The 24,379-nt window shown below is 33.5% G+C and overlaps 1 protein-coding gene across 4 annotated transcripts in view; it reads left to right on the forward strand.

The window, feature by feature from the left end:
- Positions 1-24,379, forward strand: part of RALGAPA1 (Ral GTPase activating protein catalytic alpha subunit 1) — a 215,854-nt gene that overhangs the window by 142,447 nt on the left and 49,028 nt on the right. For all 4 annotated transcript variants that reach the window (XM_015590611.2, XM_006913471.3, XM_006913472.3 and 1 more), the window contains exons 34-35: positions 2,311-2,382; positions 20,375-20,498. In XM_015590611.2, coding sequence (XP_015446097.1) covers positions 2,311-2,382; positions 20,375-20,498 — 196 coding nt within the window. The remainder of the gene's footprint in view (positions 1-2,310; positions 2,383-20,374; positions 20,499-24,379) is intronic.

Here is a 24,379-nt window from a genome sequence, read left to right on the forward strand (position 1 = left end):
TGACCAACCAGCTATAAAACAGAGGTTCCCACAATGCTCTCCTGGGGTTTGATAATTAGCTCCAGTGGCTCACAGAACATTTATTTATGTTCACCAGTTTATTATGAAGGATAATTAAAGGATATAGATGAACAGCCAGGTGAAGAGGTACATAGGATCAAGTCTGAAGGAGCTTCTGTCCGTATGGAGTTGGAGTATAGAATGTGTCCACCAACCTGGAAGCTCTCTAAACCCTGTAGTTTAGGGATTTTTATGGAGGCTTCATTACATAGGCATGATTGATATTAAGTCAATCTCCAGCCCCTCCTCCCGCCCCAGAGGTGAAACCGAAAGTTCCAACCTTCTAATCATGGTTGCTCTTTCTGGTGACAAGGACTCATCCTTAAGTTATCCAGGAGCCCACCAAGAGTCACTGTATTAGAACAAAAGATGTTCCAATTACCCAGGAACCCCCAAGGGATTTAGGAATGCTGTAAGATGCTCCCATCACCTCCATCACTCAGGAAATTGCAAGGGTTTTAGGAGATCTGTGTCAGGAACTAGAGGTAAAGCTCAAATATATATCTTATTATATCACATGAACCTGGTAATTTTTTAGACAAACAGCAGTGTGATCATTTCTTGTTTGTATCAGAGAAGTTAACTCAAGATTTAGCATCAAATCAAAGAATCTCGATTTCATTTTTTTAATTTTCCTTATGCATGTTGCAAAACTTCATTAAAAACTTGCAATAAATCCACAAAGTATTCAAGTAAGTTAGGTAGGAGTTAAATGAAAAGGCATTAGACTTAAATCGGAAGACCTGGGTTAGAATCATTTAAACTTCGAGCCTTGGGCTACAGTCTACAAATTGAGGAAATAACTCCCCCCTCACATAATGGTGAGAATTAATTGAGATAATGTACGTAAGATACTAAATTGTACACTAGTGTAAAGAATTATACATTTCTTGTTTAAATTTCTACAATACTGAAAACTGTAGAGAAATAGAACTATTATTTAAATTTTTTTATTTTTTCAATTTGTAGTAAGGGAACTCAGATATCACTGGACAAATAATTCTTAAAGTAATTCAAATGGATGTGAAGCATTGAGATGGAGTTCTACTTGTTCGCCTAGTGTTTATAATCTGATTTGATTTAAACCCTTCCATTTATTAGAAGGGCGTATCTCTGCCTTATAGGAAAGCCACATTATATCAGGAATACAATTTGCCTTATAGTATATTCAAATACAGGTAATTGCCACTCATATAAACACATTCTACTTTCTTGCTGTAGAATCATTTGTATATTGTCACTTGAGAAAAATTAAAGATGGGAGGCTATGCTTTACCTCAGCAAGCATTGATTTCATGATTATACTTTGTACATACAGTAATGCCCCTTATCTGTGAGGGATATGTTCCAAGACCCCCAGTGAATGCCTGAAACCGCAATAGTACTGAACCCTATATAAACTATGTTTTTTCCTATACATACCTAGATGAAGTTTAATTTATAAATTAGGCACAGTAAGAGATTAATAATAGTAACTAATAAAATAGAACAATCATAGCAATATACTGTAATCAAAAGTATGCCAAGATGGTTTCTCTCTGTTAACTGAGACAGCTAAGTGACTAACATTTGGGTAGAGTATACAGAGTGGATACGCTGGACAAAGGGATGATTCATGTCCCAGGTGGGACAGAGCAGGACAGAGGGAGATTTCATGTTACTCAAAATGGTATGCAAAATTTATGAACTTTATTTCCAGAATTTTCATTTAATATTTTTGGACCACAGTTTACCTCAGGTAACTGAAGCTATATTTTGTATATATAGAACATATTTGGTAAAATTTATACATTGCTTTGTAGTGTAAAAAAAAATACATATAATGTAAAACAAGAAAGAAAGTAAATTTCATCCGAATTAACACATGCTTACTTGGTAGTGATTTAGATTTTGAGACTATTGTATTTCTCATGAGGAAAAACTTTCTCACATTTTTTCTGAAACTCTTGAGAAGGAATCTCTAAGTATTTTTATTCATTTTTTCCTGGATATGAGTTTGGGAAGCTCTCAGCATCTGCAAAGAAAAATTGAATGACCAATAGATAATGATCCACTGGCAGAAACATATGAGGGCCTGAGTAGAAATAATGACACATATTCCTTAAATTCTTTTTGGAGTCTATTCTCCTTTTGGTTAGAAGTATGAGACAAGAAAAATGTTAAGAGTTTCGTGAGTAGAGTAGAAAATATTTCCAGGACTGTCATGTCATTTACTAGAAAGATGATGAAAATATTTATAAATTTCTCTAGGAGGAGCTTTCATCTCTTGAAGAAAAATGAAAAACTACTTAGAGAACTTAGAAACTTGGATTCAAGACAGTGGTAAGTTGTTGGAAAACCTTATAACTAGCAACTGTCAGCTATTTCTATGTTTATATGTGAATAATACTGTATTGTTCAGTTATAACTTTCTGGGCAGGAACTGTATTTTATTTATATACCTTAGAAATAATAAACTGTTTAAGAAAATACAGAGTTACATTAAAATATTTGGTGTCTTTGAATTGTTTATACCTTTTTTATGCATTTCAGAATCATCATTTAAATTTCAAAAATCTGATTGAACCTATAAAAGGTGTTTTGGTTTTCCTATACTTAGACATAACAAATATACCCTTTTTGATTAAGAAGGGTAATGACTGATGAATACAAGCTAGTACCTACAAAAAATACTAATGAAACAAAGAAGACGGGTACAGTTTGTTATATTGCTATAAATCTGATTTCTTTTTAAGCCCTTGGATATGTACCCATTTACATGTGGATTTCGATGTGTAAAACCTTGTTATATCATCATTTTAATGATCTCTAGTTTCCTGATATATCTGCATGAGATTTCCTGGGGAACCAGTACTAGAAAGTACAAAATATTACTTAATTGAAATTCCCACAAGGTCAACTTATGTGTATGTGTTACTTTCCTTTCCAGTTTCATAAAAATAAAATTTTGGATAGATGCTGTTTGGGCAGTATAATTAGAGATACATTAATAAAGCGACACTTTGGATGTCACTGTTATTAAGAATGCCTGTATTTCTGAGATCTATAACTTCATAACCTTTTTAATATCCACATTTCTCACTCGCTCACATCTTACTCAGCTGATGTTATACTTTCTTGTCTCCAGTTTTTCTGCTTTTCCTTTTCCCACAATAGACCTACTCACTCACCTCTGATTTCATTTGCCTTCCTATCCAGTAAACTCATACATTGTCAACTGTTTTAAAAATATACCCTCAAAACTATTCTTCACTTTCATTTACATATATGGCAATAATCAATTCTCTAATCAGAACATTCTAACATCTATTTTCTCTACTCCTAGGCAACCATACATTACTAGAGAAAATTATCAAATCAGTGTGATATAAATAGTTACTGTAGAGTCATGCTCCTTTACTTCAACAGTGTCTTCTCTACTGTTTGGCAAATTTCTTGTCCCTTGCTTATTTAACTTTGTTTCTCAGAGGAAATATTATACACCATTTCTTTGTTCTCAAACCCTTCATTATAGTCAAAGAGTCATCTCTAACCTCACTAAGAATTCAGTTCAAATTTTTGACCTCCTATATGAGAGGCAATCTGCTAGAACAATATTTCCTAACCTTTCTTCTTTCTCCACATGTTAACATTTTAACACACATCAGTCACATCTCTTGTTAATTAAATCCAGTGATTGCGATAATTGGGAAACTAGTTTGAAACCAGCCACCCACCAGGCCATTGCTATTCTATAGAAATGCAAAGTGAATGATTCAGGCCTTTCCCACTTAGAATAAACCTGCCTTACATCTTTGTTTAAAATTTCTATGTTGAGCCATCTTCTCTTGTTCACCATCAGTTTCAGAAAAGCCTTTTTATCTTGTCTTTACTTATGCTTCTCACCTTCTCTGCCTGCTCTAGGCTCTTCAGAAACTTTTCTTTATCTTGGATTTATACTTCTCTTAAAATATGCATGTTCGTTACCTGCTTTTAAACAAAACAAAGCTTTTTCAGTTATTATCTTTCAAACTATAATCTATCCCCTTCATGCCTGTTACTACCAAATTTATAGGAAAATATAATCTTTACTCACTTTCTGTATTCCTAACTGGTTATTGTTGTTTTTAACTTCCTTCAGAATGATTTTTTTTAATTGGGGTGACATTGGTTAATAAAATTACATAGGTTTCAGGTGTACAATTCAGTAATACGTCATCTGTGTAATGAATTGTGTGTTCACTTCCCAAAGTCAAATCTCCTTCCATCACAGAATGATCTTTTTAAAATAATGTTTTATTTCTTTGGTTATTATAGGAAATATAAAACAAAAACCATATGTTTATAACACTATTGTTAAAATTTGTTTATGTATTTTCAGTCTTTATTTTTGGATAGACATAGTTATGATTATTTTTGTTTCACAAAATTGGAATCATAGAATATATAGTAAGTTATCTTTTAAAAAAACTTTATATTGTGAGCATTTTCCTCAATATTTTGATATTCTTCAAAAATAATTTTTTGTTGTGTCAAGTTCTGTGATTACTGGACATTTAGATTTTTAAAAATTTCTTGCCCTAGGATAGATTTCGAGAAATAGAATTATTAGACCAAAGCATAAGAACTTATTTCAGGCCATATATATTGTAAAATTTTTTGCTATTAAGTACTAATTTCTAATCCTACCAGCATTTTATAAGAATATTTATGTAACTTCAACCTGGCAAGCACAAGATAACAATCACCTTTTCTAAATCTTTATAGCTTGAGAGGCAGATCATAGTACCTCTTTAATTCATAGTTCTTTATTACTGATGAAGTTAATATTTTTTTCATGTATTTGCAAGAAATTTTAATCATTTCCATTCTCAGTGGGGTTTTTTTCCTCTTTTTGTATTTAGTTTTTCTTAATTGTAAGAGCTCCTGCATATGTTTGTGTATCAAAGATTAACTCTTGTACTTATAGTGGGAGTTTTCTCAGTTGTTTGGCTTTCAGTTTTCAACAATTTGAGATTAACATAACAGGTTTTCTCATTTTAATGTAATTATATCTCAGTCTTTTTTCTTTGGATTTCTTTAATTCTTTGTTGTGTTTAGAGAGTTGTCTTGGAATCAGTTAAATATTCTATTATATTCTCTTCTAGATCTTTAATATTTGGTTGTGTGGTAATTATTTTACATTTAATTCTTTACTCCTGAAATACATTTTGCTATATGGAATGAGAAATGAAACAGGCTTGAATGTTGGAGAACAGTCTGTTTCTATAATTGGTTGAATAATCCATACCTTTCCCATAACTCTGTTTCCTTTATCAAATATTAATCTGTCTGTTTCAAAGCTATCTGTTCATCTCTGTTGATTTGCCCATCAGTTTTGTACAGATGTTACAAAATTATGATGCTATTCTGAATAGAATCTTTTCCCCAGTTATGTCTTCTGGGTTTCTTTTAAATATATTTATTTTTGTATCCAAATACTTTAGCAAATTCTCTTATTGATATTAAGCATTTTATTGTTGTTTTACTCTTAAGATTTGTTTAGGTATGTAATCATTATCTGCAAGTAATCTCATTTCTAAAAATCATGCTGTTTTTGCTTATTGCACTGACCAGAAATTACACCACAATGTTATATAGTTATAATAAGAGTGGCTAGACTTGTCTCTTCTGATTTTAATGTAAACGACTTCTGTTTTATTCTTAAGTAAGATACTGGTTGTTGGTTTGAAATAGGTACATTTTATCACGCTAAGGAAATAGCCTGTTTTCTAGGTGTTTTTAAAACAAAAAGGTGTTAAATGTTATCAGAATCTTTTTCAGCATCAATTCAGATTTTCATAGTTTTAATTTAACAAGTAACGTATATTTTAATATCGCTAGATTGCTAATATTATATAATTTTTACATTCTTGGGTTAAATTCTATTGTGTCTTTTGAGTTCCTTTTATGTTAATTTTACTAGAATTTTAGTTTGAACTAGAGTATAGTCCATCTATTAGCATATTCTGTAGTTAATTTTTTGTCTGTTTTTATTATGGTCTTTAAATTAAGGTTATAGTCAGTTTCATAAAATGAATATTATCTGTTCTTTGAAAATTTGGAAGAATAGTAAAATTTCTAATTTTTTCAATTTGTTTTACTGTTATTAGTCTTTTCGGGTTTTCTTTTAGCTCTTGGGTAAATTTCACTGTTTTTGTTTTTGTTTTTGCAAAAGCCAATTCATTGAAACGTTCAAAATAAATCACTGCCTCAGCTCCACGTCAGATCATCAGGCATTAGATTCTCATAGGAGCACCAATCCCTGGTGCCAAAAATGATGGAGACCACTGCTGTATAAGTTTAAGATTTAAATGTAGTGATGAATGATTTATATATGTATGTATTGCAAAATGATTGCCACAGTAAGGTTAGTAAACACTTCCATCACCTCACATAGTTAAAATTTTTCGTGGTGAGAACTTTAAAAATCTGTTAGCAACTTTCAAATATACGATACAGTGTTGTTTAGATTCCACATATAAGTGAAAACAGGCATATATATTTGTCTTTCTCTGTCTAACTTCTTTCACTTAGTGTAATGCCTTCAGATTTATTCAGGTGGTCACAAATGGCAGAATTTCCTTTTTCATGACTGAATTTCATTATATATATGTATAATCATATTTTCTTGATCCATTCATCTATCCATTGATACTTAGGTTGTTTCCATACCTTGGCTATTGTAAATAATGCTGCAGTAAACATACGGATATAGATATTTCTTTGAGATAGTGATTTCATTTCCTTTGAATATACACCCAAAAGTGGGATTGCTGGATCATATTGTGGTTATATTTTTAATCTTGAGGAACCTCCATACTGTTTTCCATGGCAGCTGCACCAAAATACATCCCCTCCAACAGTGTACAAGTATTCCTATCTTTCTACATCCTTGCCAACAGTTGTTATTTCTTGTCTTTTTGATAATAGCCATTCTAACAGGTGTGAGGTCATATCTCATTGTGATTTTGATTTGCACGTTCCTGGTGATTAGGGATGATGAGCACCTTTTCATGTACCTGTTGGCCATTTCAATATCTTCTTTGGGAAAAAATGCCTATTTAGGTCCTTTGCCCATTTGTAATTTGATTATTTGTTTTATTGCTGTTGAGTTGTATGAGTTCCTTATATTTTTTGGATACTAACCCCTTATCAGATATGTAGTTTGTAAATGTTTTCTTCCATTCTTTGTTTCCTTTTCATTTTATCATTTCCTTTGCTGTGCAGAAGCTTTTTACTTTGATGTAGTCCCACCTGGTTTGTGTTTATGTTTGTCTTGTTGCTTATGCTTTGGGTATCATATCCTTAAAATCATTGCCAAGTTTAATATAAAGGAGCTGACCCTCTATTTTTCTTCCAGGAGTTTTATGGTTTCATGTATTACATTTAAGTCATTAATCCATTTCAAGTTAATTGTTATGAGTGTTGTAAGATATGGGTCCAGTTTCATTCTTTTGCATGTGAATGTTCAGTTTTCTTGCACCATTTATTGAAAAGACTACCTTTTCTCCATTGAGTATACTTGGCTCCCTTGTCAAATATTAGTTGACTGTATGTGCATGGGTTTATTTCTAGGCTCTTGATTTTATTCCATTGATCTGTATATCTGTTCTTATGCCAGTGCTATACTGTTGTATAATTTGAAATCAAGATGTGTAATGCCTCCAGTTTCGATCTTTCTCAGGTTTGCTTTGGCTATTCAGGCTGTCTTGCTGTTTTGTAATTCCATACAAATTTTAGAATCATTTTTCTACTGTGTAAAAAATGTAATTGGAATCTTGTTAGGATTGTACTGAATCTATAGATTACTTTGGATAGTATGAACATTTTAACAATATTAATCCTTCCAATTCATGAACACAGATTCTTTTCTATTTGTGTATTCTTCTACATCTTTCATCATTGTCTTGGAGCTTTCATCGTAAAGATCTTTGACTGCCTTCATTAAATTTATTCCTAAGTATTTTTAAGCTATTGTAAATGGGATTGTTCTCTTTGTTTCTTTTTCACATAATTTATTTTTAGTGATTTTTATGTCAATTTCATATCCTGAAAATTTACTGAATTTGTTTATTTTAATAGTTTTTTGGTGGTCTTGGATTTTCTATATATAAGATCATGTCTTCTGCAAACAGACGTAATTTTACTTTTTCCTTTCCAATTCAGATATCTTTTATTTCTTTTTCTTGTCTGATTGTTCTGGATAGAATTTCCAATACTGTGTTGAATAGGGGTGATGAGAGTAGGCACCCTGATTTTGTTCCTGATCTTAGAGGAAGAGCTTTTAGTTTTCACCATTGAGTATGATGCTGGCTGTGGGCTTGTCATACATGTCCTTTGTTATGTTGAAATACATTCCTTGTCGACCTAGTTTGTTTAGAATTATATCATAAATGGATCTAGAATTTTGTCAAATGCTTTTTTGCATTTATTGAGGCAATTGTGTGATTTTTATCTTTTGTACTGTTAATGTGATGATCACATTTATTGATTTACAGATATTGAACCATCCTTACATCCAAAGGATGAATCTCACTTTATCATGTTTTATGATCTTTTTATGTGCCGTTCAATCCATTTGCTTGTATTTTGTTGAGAATTTTTGCATCTATATTCATCAAAGATATTGGCCTATAGTTTTCTTGCAGTGTTCTTATCTGGTTCTTATATCAGGGTAATGCTTGCCTATTAAAATGAGTTTGGGAGAGTTCCCTCCTCTTCATTTTTTTGAAAGGGTTTATGAAGAATTGGTATTTTTTAAATATTTGGTAGAATTCACCAGCGAAACCATCTGGTCCTGGGCTTTTCTCTGTTGGGAGGTTTTTGATTACTGATTCAGTCTGCTTACTAGTTATTGGTCTGTTTAGATTCTCTATTCTTTTCATGACTAAGTCTTGGTTGGTTGTATGTTTCTAGGAACTTATTCATTTCTTCTAGGTTGTCCAAGTTGTTGGCATGTAACCGTTCATAGTAGTCTCATGATCCTTTGTATTTCTGTGGTATTAGCCCTAATATCTTCCTTTTCATTTGTAACATTTATTTGGTTCCTCTTTTTTCTTGGTTGTTAGTCTAGCTAAAGGTTTGTCCATTTAATATTTTCAAATAACCAACTCTTAGTTTTATTTTTTCTGTTTTCCTATTCTCTTTTTCATTTATTTCTGCTCTGATCTTTATTATTTCCTTTCTTCTGCAAACTTTGAGCTTAGTTTATTCTTTTTTTTTTTTCCCCTAGTTCATGTAGGTGTAAAATTTGGTTGTTTATTTGAGCTCTTCTTTTTTCTTGATGTGTTTATAAACTGTCCTCTTGGAACTGCTTTTGCTGTATTCCATATGATGTGTTATATTTTCATTTTCATTTAAGATATTTTGAATTTTTTTCTTTTTATTTCTTCTTTGATCCATTGGTTGTTAAGGAGTGTGTCATTTAAATTTCACATACTTATGTATTTTCCAGCTGTCCTCATATTGTTGATTTCTAGTTGAATTCCATTGGGGTTGGAAATGATATTTTATGTAATTTCTGTCTTCTCGAATTTATTGAGACTTGTTTGTATCTTAATATATGATCTGTCCTAGAAAATGTTCTATATACACTTGAGAAGAATATGTATGCTGCTTACGTTGGACAGAATGTTCTGAATATATCTGTTAGGTCCATTTGTTTGGAGTGTTGTTCAAATTCACTGTTTTCTTTATTGATTCTGTCTGGATGATATAACCATTATTGAGAGTGGGGTAGTAAAGTCTCCAACTATTAATGTATTGCTGTTCATTTCCTTTTCCTGTTAGTATTTGCTTTATATAGTTAGGTGCTCTGATGTTAGGTGCATGAATGTTTACAATTGTTATATCTTCTTGATGAATTGACCATCTTTTGACCATTTAACTCAAAGTCTTTTTTGCTTGATATGTTTATAGCTACTCTTGCTTTTTCCTGTTTATAATTTGAAATATCTTTTTCTATCTCTTCATTCTCATTTCCTTAAAGCTAAAGTTAGTCTCTTATAGGCAACATGTCATTTGGTTCTTGCTTTTTACCCATTCAGCCATTCTTTGTCTTTTGATTGGAGAATTTAATCCATTTACATTTAATATAATTATTGATAGCTAAGGACTTATTAATGCCATTTTGTTGTTTTCTGACTATTCTGTGTTTCTTGCTTCCTCTCATGTTGACTTCATTTGTTATTTGATGACTTTTTGTAGCATTATGCATTGACTCCTTTATCATAATCTTTTGTGCATCTACTGCAAGTTTTTCCTTTGTGGTTACCATGAGACTTAGATAAAATACCTTATATTTATAACATCCTATATTAAGCTAATAACAACTTAACATTGGTAACATACAGAAATGTTTTACTTCTTCCCTTTCATTTTAAGTTACTGATGCTACAGTTTACATCTTTTATATTATGTACCAATAACATTATTGTGGTTATGGTTATTTTTTAAACATTCATTTTTTTTTAACTTTTAAACTAAGGTTATAAGTGAATTATGCACCACCATTACAATGGGCTTTTCTTTTTCTTGATGCAAATAATCTCCTTAACTCTTTTCAAAGAAAGTTTCTCATTTATTATATTCTCTTATATTTTGTTTTCTAACTCATTAATTTCTCTTTTGTTATTTCTTTTCTGTTCATAAGCTTTAAATTGTTTTTTCTTGTCTTAATTTTATTCTTTATTACTTAACAATGAACTAGACTTAGGGTTTAAAATTTTTTTTAGTATAGCTTCTGTCCATCCTTTTAATCTCAGCTTAAACATCATTTTTTTTTTTTTCCTGAAAAGCCTTTCCCTTTACTATCCCTAATCCTTTACCTTCCTCCCCAGTCTCTGTTTGGTTCTCTTTCCATGTGCTCTCACAGACCCCTGTAACACTTCCCTGTCATAGCATCTATTATACTATATTACTATTATTTTTTATATATTCTTATCGCTTCTTTCCAAAACAGTTGTAATAACTCTCTGAGTAGTCTGTGACTTCTCATATCCTAACTCTTCCCCATAATAATTTATCATTGGTACTATACTAGATGGTCAAGTCCTTGAAGGTAGGAATCTTATCTCTTTTGCTGTCTTATTGTGTGTTCTCAGACCTCTGCTGCTTTACTGAAACTATCCTTCTGAAAGTTAATTATCCCTACCATTAAGTTTAAAGTTTTTTTAGTCTACATCAGCCTATTTATCTAATTAATTAAATTTAAATCACTTGATAGCATTTTTTTAAATTATGGCAGTTTTAGGTTTACAAAATAATTGATTGCAAAGTAGAGAGAGTTCTCACATACTCCATTCCCCCTACACATAGTTACCCTTTAATATATATCTTGTGTCATTGTGGTACATTTGTTAAAATTGATGAGCCAATTTTGGCATATTATTAACTGAAGTTCATAGTTTACCTTAGAGTTCATTCTTTGTGTTGTGTACTGTATGAGTTTTGATAAATGTATAATGACATGTATTCACCAGTGTAATATCATATAAAATAGTCTCACTGCCCTAAAGAAACCCTGAGTATTATATACCCTAAAAAATTAATACCTGTCTGTTCTTTCTTTAAAATCTTCCCTGGCTTCTGTAACACTAAAGTTATCTTATTTATTAACTCCTCTAATTCTCTATTCTCAGTTTCCCTTCACTGGATCATCTTCTGCCTCGTAGCCCGTAACATAGTTATCCCTCTCATTGGGATCTCTCTCATATCTGCTCACCCCCGTTTTTTTTCTGTCCATGTACTCTTATCTCTCAATTCTCAGTCATGATTTTGCAGCCGTCTACTAGAAATTTTTACCTGCCAACTTAATACCATTTCCAGGTCACCATTTCTTTCCCAAATCATATCTTCCTCCTAATTTTCCAAGTTATGTTTAGAAATCCCATTTCAGCCACCCAAACTTTACCATTTTCTTTTTCTTACTCTTAGATTTTCATAATCATTATCAGTTCTTTCTTATTATCTCTCACCTCTGTCTCCTTTTCCTCATCTCAACCCCTTGATTCATGTCCTTGTTACTTTTTTCCAAGAGAGTTATAACTGTCTAAATAGTGTATAAGCTCTCATCTCCTGACTCTTCCTCTAGACAGTCCTCATCACCAGAATAATCTTTGTAAAGTAAAATTTTGATTTTATTCTTTAGTGACTTCCCAAAGCCTAATCAGACATTTTAGTCTAGAACTCAGACCATAACAGCCAATTTTGCCTATTCATGGTTTCTTTACATTACCTTATGCTTTTCTCCTTCCTGGCTACTGCTAATCTACTTTCGTTCTTACATATACCATGAATATATAGAGAGGACATTTCCCTTAAGGCAGCATAAATTTTTTTTGATACTCTGTATCAAGGGAACATATGACATTTATTTGTTTGCTTTTTTAAAAAAAAATTAAAGAGAACAACATAGTTTTTCTTTCCCCAATACAATGTGTTCAAATAAAAATCCATTCTAATTATGTAATAATAGTAAGACAATTTGAGCTTCTTAAGCCAAGAACCTGGAAACCTGATTATTTGTCTGGAGGACTAGGGAGAATAAAAATGAAAAGTTACTTTTTTACACTCTTATCTACCTAGATCATATAAATCCTTTATTTTGTTGACTGAATTAACTGATTCCTATTTCTCATGGTTGAACCACCATAATTTTACATTTTAAATCTCAAAACGGTTTGTATTAGTATTTCCGTTGCAGCGTGGATAATATACAGGTATTCAGAAGTGCTTTATAACTTAGCAGATTTCAATTTGAATTTTTCCATAGTATGTTCATAATATTTTCCCAGTACTGCACATGTTTTTAAGGCATATTTGTGGTTGCAATTCACTAATTTTCTTTTCTAATACTTTTCCCTCATTATTCACTTTTGTGGTGCATATTAATCTAATGATAATACGCCAAATATTTTAGTAGCAGTAGTTAGTAGAAAAATAAGGAATGGTGAAAGATTAAAACTTGACATAAAAAGGCAGCTGAACTCTGCTTTTACAAATTTTAAGAAGAATATTGATAATATAAAGGCGATTTCTCTTTTACTTTTGCACTTTAAAGATTTATGAGTTTTTTTCTCTGTATGGCACATATATTGACCTCAACTTTTAGATTTGTATAGCTAAGTGAACATTGCTATGCAGCTCATCCAATTTCACAAATTGTGATTTATGAGTTCTAATTGATAGCCCTTTGCCTAGAAAAGTGAGAACACTGAAAAGTTCACTTTCTGCCACTTTCTGGTGGAATTTACACATAGATCATGCTTCCAAGTTAAATTAACAGCTTTATTGAGATGTAATTCACATACCATGCAATTGATTTTATAGTGTACATGTTTTTAGTGCAACTGTCACAACAATCTAACTTTAGCATATTTTAATTACTTCAAAAAGAAACCCTCCTCCATGGCATTGGTGGTATAGAGGTAAGCGGAGCTGCCTTTCAAAAAGAAGCCCCATATCGTTACTGGTCACTCCCCATTACACCTGTTCACCACCCCCAGTGCCCTAGCTCTAGACAATACTAATCTACTTTTTGTCTCTATAGATTTGCCTATTCTGGACATTTAATGTAAAAGAAATCAAACAGTATGTGGTCTTTTCTCATAGGCTTAGCGGCACACTGTTTTCAAAGTTCATCCATGTCTCAGTACTTCATTTTTTTTATTGCTGAATAATATCTAATTGTATGAATATACTACATATTGTTTATTCATTCATTCATCAGTTGTTGGACATTTGGGTTGGTTTTACTTTTTGGCTGTTAGGAATATTGTTGCTATGAATATTCATGTACAGTTTTTTGTGGACATTTTATAAACTTTTAAAGACTTCTATAGTGTTAGACCTTATATTTAGATATATGATCCATTTTTATTTAATTTTTGTTTATGGTGTGCAGTAAGAATCCAACTTCATTCTTTTTTTTTTTTTTGTATGTAGATAACCATTTGCCAGCACCATATGTCGAAAAGGTTATTTTTTTCCCCCATTGAATTGTCTCAGTACCAAAGCAATTGATGATAAATATAAGGGTTTATTTCTGGACCCAAGATTCTGTTCTATGTAGATCTATATACCTATTTTAATGGCAGTATTGCAGTGCATTGATTCCTGTAGTTTTGTAGGAGGTTTTAAAATTGAGAATTACTTTGTTATCCTTTTTAAGATTTTGACTGTTGTAGATCTTTTGCATTTTCCTGTGAATTTTAGGATCAGCTTGCTAATTTCTACAAAAAAGGCAGCTGGGATTTTGATAGAGATTGCATTCAGTTTGTAGATCAGTTGGGGAGTATTATCATATTAATAATATTAAGTCTTCTAGTTCATGAATGTGGGTTTTTTTAAAGATCTGTAATTTCTTTCAACAGTGTCTTGTAGTTTTTAGAGTAGAGCAGGTCCTTGAATGATATCATTTTGTTCAATATTGTTTCATTATAACATTGAAGAGCGGGGAAATTATATTCTGTGTGGAGTTTGCACATTCTTCCATGTCTCCATGGGTTTTCTCTAGGTACTCCAGTTTCCTCCCACATCCCAGAGATGTGCACATTAGGTCAATTGGCAAGTCTAAGTTGTCCCAGTATGAATGAGTGTGAGTTGGTGTGTGAGTGCCCCCTGCGATGGAATAGCATTTGTCCAAGTTGGTTCCTGCACTGAGCTGCTGGGGTAGGCTCCAGCCACCTGCAACTCTGAACTGTAATAAGCAAGTTGAAAAATAATTATCTTCTTTTTATTAATCTTTCTTAAATGTATGTATAGCTCATTTAATGTTTAATATTAAAAGTGTTTTGGGTTTTCATTTAGAAGTTTGGTGATGTTTTTGTGACTAGAAATATGCAGTAGGAACTTAATTCTTTTTTCTATCAATTAGCCTATGGTAAAAATGGTTTTACTATATATGTTGTTTTGCAAAAGGCACAGTTTCTAAGAACCTAACAGTGACATCAAGAACTTACTGTATAAGTTTTGTACTTTTGTTAACTATATACCTACATACTTTATTATTTTTGTAGCTATTATAGAAAGAATCATCTTATTTTTGTTTTTGTATTGTTCATCACTAGTTTATAGAAGTACAATTGATTTTTGTATGTTCATATTGTATCCTGAACCCTGTTGAACTCTTTATTAGCTCTAACAGCTTTTTAGTGGATTCCTCAGGATTTTCTATATACAAAATTATCTCATCTGCTAGTGGAATTAGTTTTACTTCTTCCTTTTCAATCACATAACTAATTCAGTCTCTTCTTATTTATCTATTCAGATTTTCTGTTTTCTCTGACTTAGTTTTAGTAATTTGTGTCTGTCTAGGAATTTATCCATTTAATCTAATTAATCTCATTTGTTGGCATACAGTTGTTCATAGTATGCCCTTATAATTCTATAAGGTGTTTAGTTCTCTGAGATATGTAGTGATGTTTCTTCTTTCATTCCTGATTTTTGTAATTTGAATCTTCTCTTTTTTTCTTCCTTAGCCTAGCTATAGATTGTCAGTTTTGTTCATCATCTCAAAGAACTTTTCATTGGTTTTTCTCTGTTGTTTTTCTGTTCTACTCTATTTCATTTATTTTCACTCTAACCTTTATTATTTCATTCTTTCTGCTTGCTTTGAGTTTAGTTCTTCTTTTTCTAGTTACTTAAGGTGGAAGATTTAGTTATTGACGTGAGATCTTTTTCTCTCTTTCAATATAGGCATTTACATCCATAAGTTTCCCAATGAGCACTGCTTTACCTGCATGCCATCTATTTTGGTATGTTATGTTTTTGTTTGCACTCATCTCTAACTCTTTTATAATTTCTCTTGAAATTTATTCTTTGACCCATCAGTTATTTAGTAATACTTTGATTCATTTGCACATATATGTGAATTTCCCAAATTTTTTTTTTATTGATATCGAATTTCTTTCCATTGTAATAAGAAAATATACTTTGCATAATTTTACTCCTTTAAAATTTATTGAGGCTCATTTTATGGCCTACCACATGGTCTGTCTTGAAAGATATCCATGTATGCTTGAGAGAAATGTGTTTTCTGTTACTTTTGGGTATAATGTTCTATGGATGTCTGTCAGGGCTACTTGGTTTATACTGTTATTCAAGTCTTCTGTTTCCTTGTTGATATTATCTTAGTTGTTTTGTCCATACTGAAAGTGGAGTATTGATGTCTTCAACTGTGATTGTAGAAATTTATACTTCTGCCTTCACTTCTGTCTATTTTTGCTTTATGTATTTTGAAGCTTTTTTGGTGGGTGCATATATATTTTTAATTTTCATATCTTCCTGTTAGATTGACATTTTAACATCATGAAATGTCTCTTTATCGCTAATGACATTTTTTGTTTTAAAGTCTGATATTAGTATAGCCACTCCAACTCTCTTGGTTACTGTTTGCATGGTATCTTTTTCCGTTTCTTTTACTTTCAACCATATGTGGGTCTTTTTTAAAAATATTTTTTATTTTTCAGTTACAGTTGGCATACAATATTATATTAGTTTTAGGGGCACAACATAGTGATTAGACATTTATATAATTTACCAACCTGACATTATACATAGTTTTTACAATATTATTGACTATATTCCCTATTGACTTTACATCCCCATGACTCTTTGGTAACTACCAATTTGTACTTATTAATTTCTTCCCCTTTTTCTCCCAATCCCTCCAACCCCCATCCCATATGGCAACTCTCAAAATGTTCTCTGTATCTATGAGTTTGTTTCTGTTTTATTTGTTTATTTTCTTTAGATTACACATGTAAGTGAAGTCATATGTCATTTGTCTTTGACTTATTCCATTCAGTACAGTACTTTCTAGGTCCCTCAATGTTGTTGTAGATGGCAAGATTTCATTCTTTTTATTTAGTTTTATGGCTGAGTAATATTTCATTGTATATGTATACACTCATTCATTCATCTGTGGAAGGACACCCAGGTTGCTTCCATATCTTGGCTATTGTAGCAATGCTGCAGTGAACATATGGATGCATGTCTCTTCAAAGTAGTATTTTGGGTCTCTTTGGATAAATACCCAGAATTGGGATTACTGGGTCCTTCTTTGTTTCTTGTTGTAGCTTTTGTTTTAAAGTCTGTTTTGTCTGATAAAAGTATTGCTACCCCAGATTTTTTTTCATTTCTACTTTCATGAAATATCTTTTTTCATCCCCTTACTTTCAGTCTGTGTGTGTCTCTTGATCTGAATTGAGTCTCTTGCAGGCAAAGAGACTATGTATCTTATTTTCTTATCCATTAAGCCTATCTTGTGATTGGAGCATTTAATTCTTTTTCATTTGAAGTACTTGTTGATAGATACGTAGTTATTACCATTTTATTATTCATATTTTTAATACATAGTTTATCTTCTCCTTAAAGAAGTCTCTCCAACATTTCCTATAATGCTGGCTTGGTGGTAATGAACCCCTTTAGCGTTTTCTTGTCTGGGAAGCTTTTTATCTGTCCTTCAATTCTAAATGATAGTTTTGCTGTGTAGCATAATCTTGATTGTAGGTCCTTACTTTCCATCACTTTGAATGTTTTGTGCCAGTCCCTTCTGGTATGCAAAGTTTCTGTTGAAAAATTAGCTGACACAGTCTTATGGGAGCTCCGTTGTAGGTAAGTAATTGCTTTTCTCTGGCTGCTTTTAAGTTATTCTCTCTTTGTCTTTAACCTTTGACTTTTTAATTATGCTGTTTCTTGGTGTGGGCTCTTGGGGCTCCTTTTGTTTGGACTCTCTGAGCTTCCTGGGGTTATATGTCACGTATGTTTTTGAATCAAGCATTGGAGGTCCTGGTTGTTTACTGGGTCATTTGTTTATTTTCTGATGATTTGGCCAAACTAATTCTGCAAAGTCTATTCCCCACAGTGTGCAGCCTCTGAGCTCCATGGTCAAATATTTAAAAAAATTATTTTATATTTTAGCCTGGCTACCAAGGGATCTCCCCTGGGTTGACCTAATCTACTTATTAATCAAATTTGTGTTTTATCCCCCTCAATCAGTTTGATTTTTATTGTTTACTGTGGATGTATGTGTGACTTAGAGGTGGCTATCATGTTCAGAGTGTTTACATTTTTTTTTTTTTTTTTTTTTTGCCCCATGTTCACTCAGAGACTAGTAGCTTGAAGGTTTGCTCTCTAATTTCTCAAAAGAGGGTACAGCCTATGGGCATGCACAGTCTACCAGACTGCCAGGGATAACTGGGTTTGTTTTTAAGTCTTAGCTTCCTAAAAGCTGACCCTGAGTTCAAGCAGAGTACTGTTCAACACCAGTGAGGCTTTATCTTGTGGTGATAGATCTGTATAGCTTGGGGATTACTTTCAGGTCTGTCCTACATCCCATTCTGATTCCTCCTGTGTGGATACAACATTTTGAATATGTGCAGTCTTTTGACTCCTAGAATTGACTGTGCTCACAAGTGGCTCTTTTAGGCAGTTTCATGTTGGTTCTCTATTAAAACTTCTGGCTGTTTTGCTTATGTCATGATGTTGCTAGCTTCTCTACTGCTTTCCACAACACCCTTAGGCATGAAGTTCTCCAAAATAAATTCTATTCCAAAATAAAATTATTTCCCTCAGATGTAGTTGCTGCTAAGTTCTTGTCCTTATGACCTGCCTTTTACCCTCAGCAGACCTGCCTTTTACCCTGAGCAGAACCCTTCTACCACTATCTAGGGTCAGGGACCAGTTTTTCCTGGAGCAATACCCTCTTTCTATAAGTGGGTGCTTGGGCAGGAATTGAGTGTTTCTTTCTTCTTATCTTGTCCCTCCTGGTGTGAATCCTCTACCCTACTGGTAAACTGAAGTGAGGAAGATTAAGACACAGTTTTGTACCTACAGCTTATGTCTTAAGAGAGGGTATTAGATGAGATAAGAGAGACCTGATTCTCTCAGCCACAGCTGCCTGGCATAGAGCTTCTGTAACATGGAGCTGGGGAGGATGTGATAAACAGCCAGCATGGCCTTTCTCAAGGTGAAACCATATTCCCACACTGGGAACTGGAGGGAAGAGGGGAACCCTTATCTTGGCCTGAGTAGAATGCCCAGGTTAAAGTTTCTGTAATGTACAAGTGAAAGAGTGGGCTAAAGGAGCAGGTTATGGCTCAAATGTCAAAGACTTCTCTGATCTTACCAGATTTAGTAGATTTTCTTGAATAAATGTTTCTCCATTTGTTATATGCCATTACGACAATATCAAGAGACTAAATGATTTTTAAAAAATCATTTTAACCAGTTACATTGTTATTTTGCTTTGGAGATAGTTCACTGAGATTCTCATTCTGTAGTTCTGGAAGTACTTCCCCCCAACCGAAATTATATTTTACTGTTTACACTAGATTATTCTAATGATACATTGAATACACCAATAGTTTGACTAAGTATTCACCACCTAAAGTGAAATATTGCCATTAGTTAAAGCAGCTAAAATATCTTTGTTCCTGATTTTAAGTTCTGATATTGGAACTCACAATCATGATTTGACAACTTCCTTGATGTATTGGAGAATATGGTTGAGTAAACTTTTGAAATAGCATCAATACTTATTTACCTGTTATTGTTGGATGTGGTTTGTTTTTAATTCTTACATAGTAAATTATTGAAAATATTACTTCTGGTCATAAAACTTGTTAGCCCCTGCTTTTGTTAAATTAACTTAGTCCAAATGTAGTGTGCCCTAGTTAGCTTGGAAAGCAAAATTTCATACAAGAAATTTGCTTTCATGAACATTTTTAATTTTAGGGAGAACTAAAAATAAAATGTCCTAAGAACTTGTCATTTACTCCATAGAGTTTTATAGTATTTGCGTATACATTTCTTATTCTGTATTATAAGTATTTTGAAGAAATGAATCATTTCTCACTCATCTCTGTTCTCCTATTTTTATTTCTATAACAATACGCTGGGATTCAGCCACATTGTATAACATGCTTCATGCATTCACACCTATTGATCTTTCCTGATACTCTTTCTCTTCTTCATCTGTCAAATCTTACTTACCTTCAGTCAAATCAATATTACCTTCTCCTTTAAGTTTCTCTCTGTTTCTCCATCAGAAGTAATCATGCCTTCTTCTGTTCTAATGGCAGCTTTGTACCTTTCATGATTTTTTGAAATTATAGTTATTTATCTCCCTCTTTAATTTATAGGATTTAATTCATTTTCATCTTTTTATTGTCACATACTTTGTACATAGAACTTAATTATTGGATGGATGGATGGACGGACGGACGGACAGACGGACAGACGGACGGATAAATTAATGGTCTTGTGAATGGTGTGATCTTTTGTTTTGTAGCCGAGAGACACACAAGATCGCAGTATTTTATGTTGCTGAAGGACAAGAAGACAAACATTCCATTCTCACCAATACTGGAGGAAGTCAGGCATATGAAGATTTTGTAGCTGGCCTTGGTTGGGAGGTACTGTCGTTAAACTATATCAAATACCATTTTATTTTTCTTTGGAAGCAATGGTGGTCTTTTTCTTTCTAGCTTAATACAGAAGCATTATTTTAGGAGACTCAGCTTAACAATGGGTTTGTTATTGTTTCTGCCTTATATCTACAAAGATAGTAGCAGTTGGGACTTTGAAAGGGAAGTTCTTGACTGTTTTATGAGACAATATACTCTTAGATAGTATGAAACTCATAGGTTTAGAGATCTGGATTTTCCTCACAGCTCTGACCACTGGACTTGTGGTGTTCAGACTAAGATATGAATATCTTTAGGTATGTACCAAGGCTTTCCAGGGGGGAATGTTAGCATGATTAGTTTTGAGGAGACTAGTTTCCAGATTCTAAACTTTAGTAAAACTAATGCCCGAGAACCCTTCTGCAGTCTCTTCCCTCTTCTTTTCTATCCTTCAGTTTCGTAAAAGAAAAGCATATTGCTCACTCACCTGAGTCCTTCATTGCCTCAAATTTTGGCACCAAAAAAAGGACAGTTCATTCAAGAGGGCATGTTCCTGAGAGTTTTTGTGAAAGCAAAGCAAGAACTATGGGAAAATACTGCACTTTATGTCATCCTGGCAATCAACTCATGTCAAGGTTCCTGTACTAAATCTGTCTTAGAATTATAACTCAGAAATGGGTTATTCATCACAGAGATTTATATTAATGTTTATTTTAATTGAAAAATGAATTGTCAGACATGTTCTAGCAGTGAATTTAATGTGGCTCATTGACTTGTCATTGTTAATAGATTTGACATTATTATCCATCAGAGAAATGCAAAACAAAACCACAGTAAGATACAGCTCATTAGAATGGCTAGAATCAAAAAGTCAGATAGCAGGAGAGAGAAAAAAATGGTGTAGATGATAGAGGCTCTTTTCATCCCTCTGGTGACCAAATCAAAGTTGTGACAGAAACAAGGAGCAGCAGCAAGGGAAAAATCACCTGGGATCTAGATGAACGAGCTGTACAACTACAGAGAAATCCAAGAAAGCACCCTGCAATGGCAGAAGGTAGCATGGGGCAAGGATGTGGGGCTGCCCGGTCTCTAGCAGCTGAGTGAGATGGAGTCAGCGGCAGCAGTAGACACCTCTTAAAGAGGACGTGTCTGCGAGTGGATTTTTGCAGTGACAGACCTGCTTGCTCTGAGCACCAGTGCTGATTTGGCTGCATGCAGGGGCACCAGGGACTTACATGGAGACATGGTCGGAGTGAGGGCCAAGGCAAGACTCGCTCGGTACAGAAGTGCCGGCAGTATCCATTGTTCCCTGTTGAGCCCTCCCCGCTACCAGTGCACAGGACACAGCACCACCTAGCTGTGATGTCATCATACTGGATAACAAAGGTCGCTCTCCCAGAGGATTGCCTGAAACCCCGCCTCCCCCAATTTGGGCACCTCCCCCGGCCCCCCGCAACTAAGCCACATCTAGGTGTATCCTCAGCGAGTCAGGTGCTCCTTGCTGAGACTCACACTGGTGGAGGCAGCTGGCGTGGCCTTTTGAGGCAACTATAAGCACAGCATCTGTGGTTTGCTTGCTGAATCTTAACAGGTGGCCCCGGAGGGGTAGAGGCTTGGGCTAAATTTGGCCTGCAGCTGAACCCCTCTCAAGACTGTGCTACTGCACACCTACTTCAAAAATCCACACTAATAAGACCGGGAGACTTTGGAGCTTTGCTTAGTACGTAGAAACAGACGCAGAAAGGCAGCCAAAATGGGAAGACAAGCAGAAACCATATGACAGAACAGAACAGAGATCTAGATGTAATGGAGTCAAGTAATCTAACAGAGACAGAGTTCAAAACACTAGTTATAAAGATGCTCAGTGAACTTTTGGGAAATGTAGAGAACTCCAACAAAGAGATAAAAATGGAAATGGAAATTATAAAAGGGAACCAGTCTAACATGGAGAACACATTATCTGAGATGAAAAGTATATTAAATGGAATAAACAAAGGAATAAAGTGAATAAAGAAGAGGATCACATGCCCTATCTAGAGTACAGTTTCTTGCCACTCAGTCAGAATGGCAAGAAAAAAGATGCCAAGACTACAAAAATAATTTAAGGAGGATATGGGGCACTATTAAGGCTCCAAATATTCATCTGATCAGCGTAACTGAAGAAAATCAAGATGTTGAACAGCTGTTTGAAGAAATAATGATAGAAAACTTCCCTAATCTGGTGAAGGAAATGGACATAAAACCCCAGGAAGCTCAGAGAATTCCAAAAATCAGAGATCCAAAGAGGCCCACACAAAGACACATCATAATTAAAATGCCAAAGGTTAAATACAAAAAAAAGGAATATTAAAAGCAGCAAGAGAAAAACAAATAATTACATACAAGGGAACACCCATACAGCTGGCAGCTGATTTCTCAAAAGAAACTAGGCAGGACAGAAGAGCTTGGCAAAACATATTCGACAGGATGAAGACCCAGGATCTGCAACCAAGAATAATTTATCTAGCAAAGCTGTCATTTAGAGTTGAAGGACAGATAAAGAGCTTCCCAGACAAATAATAAACGAAAGGAATTTATCACCACCAAGCCAGAATTACAGGAAATGTTGGAGGGACTTCTTTAAGAAGAAAAAACATGTATCAAAAACAGGAATAAAGAATGGTAATAACTACAGTCCTTTCAATAAGTACCTTAAATGGAAAAAAATTAAGTGCTCCAACCAAAAGATAGAGTGGCTGAAAAGATAAGAAAACAAGACTCCTACATATGAAAAGGAAGAGAATGGAAAAAGATATTGCTTTGATGAACCTAAAAGGTATTTAAGTCAGACAGGGAAAGATAAACACTATATGATTTCACTTATATGCAGAATTTAAGGAATAAAAAGAACAACTAATCAAAAACAGGCTCACAAATATAGTGGACAATTTGGTGACAGACAGAGGGGAGGGGGGTTTGCGGAGCTGGGAGATGGGGTGAAGGGTTAAAGAAGTACAAATTAGTAGCTGACGGATGGTCATGGAGATGGGAAGCACAGCAAAAGGAATGAAATTAACATTACTACATGGGCTAGGTGGAGGGTCAGGAGAGGGAGGGAGCAATTGGGGGATCATTTTACTAACTATATAGATGTCTAACCAATGTACTGTATACTTGAAACTAAATAAAATTTTAAAAATAAATTAAAAATTTTTTTTAAAAAGTCAGCAGTAATAACTTTAGGCTAGAATTTGGAGCAATCATGAACAATCTGGCAGCTCATCAAACAGTAAAACATTGAATTAACATATTACAAGAACTTCAACCCTTAAGTGTATGTATGTATATATATACCCAAGAGAAATGAAAGTGTATGTCCACACAAAAACTTATACATGAATGTTATAGCAGCATTATTCATAATAGCCAAAAGGTGGAAACACCCAATTGTCCTCAGTGGATGAACGGATAAACAAACTGGTATAAAACAATATTATTCAGCCGTAAAAAAAATAAAGTACTGACATCTGCTACTGTGGATATACTTTGAAAACATTTTGCTAAATGAAAGAAACTAGTGACAAAGACTATGTATTACGGTCTGTTTATATGAAACATCACTATAAGAAGTAGACTGTTGGTTGCTTAGGGCTGGTCAGAGGGATGAGGGAAGATTGGGGTGACAGCTAAAGGGTACAGTGCTTCTTTTTGAAATGATAAAAATGTTCTAAAACTGTGGTGATAATTGCAGTTATCTGTGAATATATTAAAATCCATTAAGTTGTACAATGGGAACTTCCACTTCTCAGAGAATCAAGTAGACATACTTGATAGGGACATACTTGTCCCTATTCTTCACACTAAGGACAACAGAAACCCTGAACATTACATTTAAAACAAACCTAAGAAGA

This window comes from Pteropus alecto, unplaced genomic scaffold (assembly GCF_000325575.1).
Source record: "Pteropus alecto unplaced genomic scaffold, ASM32557v1 scaffold104, whole genome shotgun sequence".
Taxonomy (NCBI): domain Eukaryota; kingdom Metazoa; phylum Chordata; class Mammalia; order Chiroptera; family Pteropodidae; genus Pteropus; species Pteropus alecto.